This window comes from Trachymyrmex cornetzi, unplaced genomic scaffold, assembly GCF_001594075.2.
Source record: "Trachymyrmex cornetzi isolate Tcor2-1 unplaced genomic scaffold, Tcor1.1 scaffold315, whole genome shotgun sequence".
In the NCBI taxonomy this organism is placed as follows: Eukaryota; Metazoa; Arthropoda; class Insecta; order Hymenoptera; family Formicidae; genus Trachymyrmex; species Trachymyrmex cornetzi.
The window spans coordinates 189,557-194,632 of NW_017297849.1; the positions used below are offsets into that span (position 1 = coordinate 189,557).

A 5,076-nucleotide genomic window follows, 5' to 3' on the forward strand; every position below is an offset into this window, starting at 1 on the left:
GATTTCTAGTATCGTGGACATTGGGCTTTAAACGCGACCTATGTAATCCTTCCGCCATGAGCGGAGATACCCATCATGTAGAGAGCAGGTAGAGAGAGGGCACAGAGTACAGAGAGAGGTGAGAGGCTGAGAGGATCTCTAATCTTCTCTGATTGTGAGTGACACTGGTGAGTGGTAACTCGGATCTCGGATCGGTGAGTCAGTGAGTGGTGACAACTGACAAGCGATAGTATCAGCGGCACAAGCGGCAGTGTTCGCTACTCCTCTGCGCAGTGCACTTGTCGATCTGAGCGAATTCGGGTGAAGGTTAGCGTCGCATCTGCGTTCGTCAAATTTTCTAATTCGATACTCCTTTTCGTAGCTTCTGTCACTTTTGCGAAGGAATAGCAGTAATAGCAGGCAAAGCGAAACATCGCAAAGATGGGCGAGAAAACTGGTAAATAATAGCCACATCTACTTGCTGTCCGTACTCAGATAGAAAAATGAAGAGGAAAAAATTCGGGCGGGGAACGATTCTTATTTCGAAATCGATTGTTGCATTTTTTTCGTTTCGCGAATAACTGTGCCATTTGTTCTATATTTAGAATGTATTGAACCAAATTATTGTATAAAAAAAAAACAAAAGAAAAATTTGGGAAGAATTTGAAACGAAATTGCAACGCGTTCCTCGATTTTATCTCGTGCGATAAGAACAAGATAAGGGATTTTCTGTGAACTCGGACTTTTCTTCTTTTCTCGGGACAGAACACATCGTCATGACGCCGAAATGCAAGACAGCGAACTCCACGACATTGATAATTGAGAGACAGGCTCTGGAGCCGCCAGCGGAAAACGGGAATGAGAACAATGTCCACATCGCTGGTGGGGATCACAAGGGGATTGTTATCAATAAACAGGTTGTGGCCGGTATGACGTAATTGCTTTAATTGATTGATAATACTATATTTAATACTAATAATAATATCTTGAAGTGTAAAATACTGAGAGAGAGAGAGAGAGAAGTAAAATACTTGAGTTTGAAAGGTTTTACATATAGACAAAATAATAATAGAGGAGTAGTACATAAAATGTGAGACATCAGCAGTGATACTGCTTACAAATCTATAAGATTTTGAATACATTTATATTGATTTGTAACATTTTCCACTAGTGAAACTAAAATATAATATTGATGCAATTGAGTGCAAATCGGTTTACATTTTTTTCAATGTTAATATAAATAATTTAATTAATCCTTTTAAAAGTTATTAGGTTATCGTGACAACACACACACAAAAAATGTGTAATTAAAATATGTAAATATGTGAATTGATTTATATTCAATTGCACTCAGTGTACACTAGCATTGCATAATTAGTTTTTCCAGTGGAAAATACTATTAAAAGGATCCTAAAGTCATCTATTTTACCAATTAAACGCAATAACTTTTGTGTCACAATTTCTTTTCTTTTTTTTTTATAGATTTAAAAGTTCGTTTTCAGAATTAAAGTATGTGCATTAATACGCATGGTGGGAGAAACTCAGGTGTGCTCGTTCTCAAAATGAATTTCGTACGGTTTTGTGCAGACACGTAAACACCAATATGACCATTTAAACATTTGCACCACAGTAATTTTTAAATGACACGTCGATAATTGTCCATGAGAATTGCTTCAGACCGACGAGATATTATTAAAGCCCGTTGATTTTATGGAAGTTCGCGCCATAAAAATTTAAGTTATTAAGAGCAAGAAACTGATAATGTGGTACTACTTTTATCGAAGAGTAATCACTTAATGTAATCATGGGATAGTGTTCCCGAAATCAATGTAAAATCGTGAATCTGGCAAAAAGCATCGCTCTGCTTTGTGGGGACTGAAATAATAGATTTTAAGAAAAAGTTTTGATAAGTAAACACACACACACACACACGCACACACACCAATGGACAGGATATATGTCATGTGATTGATCCTGAGGACCTGGGTTACGTCACGAACAGTTGAAGTTTATTTTTTCATTGTTTTCGAGATTATTTCACGGATAGTGGACGCATTTCGAATTTACATATTTTTTACGCATAATCCGAATTTGCAACAAAAGTTACATTTAAAAAATATTACTATATCTGATCTAGATAGTCTATTTCCGATCAGAACTGGAATTGTCGATAAAATGTATCCGACTTATAAAAATTTTTAAGATTTTTTATAAAAATCATTTTCTTTTATTTTAAGAGGTATATGGGTGATCTCTTGATGTGTGGATAGCCTGTATATTTATTATTTTTATTCTTTAATAAAACTTTATAAACACATTTTACAAGTAACCGTTACATTTTGTCTTATTTCTAAGCATTATTTAAAATTTTTCATGAGTCGTATATTCCACCTATGAATAACTATATATTCTATCCCTATAGATATACAGTCAAAATAATGATATTGTTTGTTTACCTTACACATAATAAGTAATACTTCATAAATTAAATTTTTTATAGATGCGGAGTGTATACTGAAATTATCCTATTTATTTTTGTTTTAATCATTAACAATTCACTTAATTATTTAAATGAGACGTATAAAGATGCGTCCAAGTGCGTATAAAGTCTCAAACGATGCAAAATATAAAACACACATGTTAAAAGAAAGAAAAGTTCTTTAGACCAATTTTTGTGGAAAATACATTTTAAAAACCAATGTGAATAGTGTATATTGTAAAGGTAGTGAAATGTTTAACGAGCTGTCAGCATAGGTTTCTTTTATTTGATTGTAATTTGGCAGGAATTATTTTTTTGTGAATTGGAGGGAGGGGGAATCATTTTGAGGAATGCGGCGGAAATAAATTCAAAAGTTTAAAAAATATGGATTACCCTATTATATACATATATATGTAAAACTCAATTAATACTAGAATGTAACTGCCTATTACGGTCGAAGCTGGATTTTCATTGCTTAAATAATTCAATCTTGAATTACTAATATATACTATATATGTACTTGCATATATACCATATTGTAGTCTTTTTTAAACTGCGCGCCGAATTGTTTTTCCGGACTAAATAAACGCAATTAAAACTACTCTAGTAATCGCGAATTAAATTGACAAGCAATTTATAATAATTTGATGCTACCATCAAGCATCATGTATTATAAAGATATTAATCTATAAAAACTATTAATAAATTTATTGCGAAAAATATTATCTCGGCCGGGATTTGAACCCGGATCTCTTGTAAACCGTACGAGCGTCCTGAGCCATTAGACTACCGAGGCCTTAGATATACCGAGGCCTTATTTATAGATATACATATATATGTATACATATTTATAGATATACATATATATGTATATCTATAAATATCGTGTTAATATATAAATATATAAACATGTAAGGGGGGGGGGGATTACAGAGAGCATATAATGTGTATAAAAATTAAGGAAAAATGTGGCATTTAAATAAATCTAATCTGAACACATCGCATTTTTAAATTCAATTGTTGTAGTAACAAATGGCGAGGTGCAACCTGCTCAACTGTGCCTGCAATTTAGGGTGTTTCTCGTAAGCGCACAAACTGGAAAGCATACACAAGAACAGAGAACTCTCCAATTTTGGTTTGTCGACACGCTCGCCGAGCCGGAACAGCCAAGCGTTGCGCAAGAATTTTTCCGAGAACTCGTGACGCCGCAGGAATTTCCTAGAGGTGAATTGTAATGTGATACGCATTGATTGACAATCCAAGCACGTTTCTTAAAATTATATTTTCAGGATTAAATGTATCTGACGTAACTAAAGTCTCTAAGTGGAGGTTTTTTGTTTTCTTATAAACTTATTAGGATTAAACTCGTTAGTTTTAAATTGATGGCAATTAAAGAAACAGAACGTGAAATTCTATATGATATCCAAGAAAGAGTATCAAATTTAATGTTTACGAAATCACTCGTATCGATTAATCTTTTATATACAAATTTCTATGAATGATATAAATTTTTATTCTTCCTTGCTATGTAACATTTTACAATGTTAGTTATTTTCCGCAGATTATGTGGGATTTATTAAAAAAATAATGAAATTGATGCAACATAAATATCCCAGCATTAAAAAACTAGAGGTGGAATTGAGACAATTGGAAGAGCCCATCACCCTTCCAAGCAGGCCATGTAAGTATTTAAATAGATATTCTTCTTTGTTAAGTACTACAGAAATAAATTGCATATAAAGTATACTAAATTTAATCCTACATACATTTTCATTCTCAAATTATAATATACTTTTACATTCTCAAATTATAATTAATAAAACAAAAAATCTAATAGTATGAATGAAGGGAAGAGGGTAGTTATTAAATTAAGCTGATTAAATTTAATAGCATTTATTGAAAGATACTAGTCGTGTTTCAAGTGCACATTGTAGCTGAACTCTAAAGGAAATGCACACTTGACTAAAATCTCTCAATGGTTCATATATCCATTACGTAATTTAAGTCAGGGTTTTCTCATGTTCTCTGTACGCAGTTACACTGTATTGAGCACTGTTTTGGACATCTATGTCATACTTAATTTCTATTATTCACAGCTACTGGTCACTTACTATTCACACTTCCTCTCTCTGAGAAAGTTATGTGGAGATCAGGTTCGAGAATGAAAAGAAATTAACTTTTGTCACATTTCATTGATGTTTATTCCTTTCTTTTCTCATACACAATCTAATGATCCAAATGAAACTAACACACACAATATATTTTCTTATAACACAATAATTACTAGATTAAACGTTTGTAATTTTTTTGTGTATAGCATTAGATTAAAGAAAAAAAGAAATTTCTGTTTATTTTGATAGTAGATATACAGTGTCCCATTTTAATTTTCACATTAAAATATTTCGAAAAATATATAAGATTTTTATTTTTTGAGATATTTCAATGTGAAAATGAAAAAGATAGGTCATCCTGTATATACATTCTGTCGCTTAGCACAATAATCTGGTAACCATAACAACATTGATTTAACATTTATGCATTGATTTATATTACGATGCCCTATTTAGCAACTTAAGGGTCATTCAAAAAATACGTTTGTATAATCGTAGATTTTTTAC

General features: G+C 32.1%; 1 protein-coding gene across 2 annotated transcripts in view; it reads left to right on the forward strand.

Annotated features, from left to right (window-relative positions):
* The first annotated feature begins 242 nt into the window (after positions 1–242).
* LOC108762666 (uncharacterized) overlaps positions 243–5,076 on the forward strand; it is a 10,812-nt gene continuing 5,978 nt past the window's right edge. For both annotated transcript variants that reach the window (XM_018509751.1, XM_018509752.1), the window contains exons 1-4: positions 243–436; positions 745–906; positions 3,485–3,682; positions 4,020–4,139. In XM_018509751.1, the coding sequence (XP_018365253.1) occupies positions 421–436; positions 745–906; positions 3,485–3,682; positions 4,020–4,139 (496 nt within the window). In that variant the 5' untranslated portion in view covers positions 243–420. The remainder of the gene's footprint in view (positions 437–744; positions 907–3,484; positions 3,683–4,019; positions 4,140–5,076) is intronic.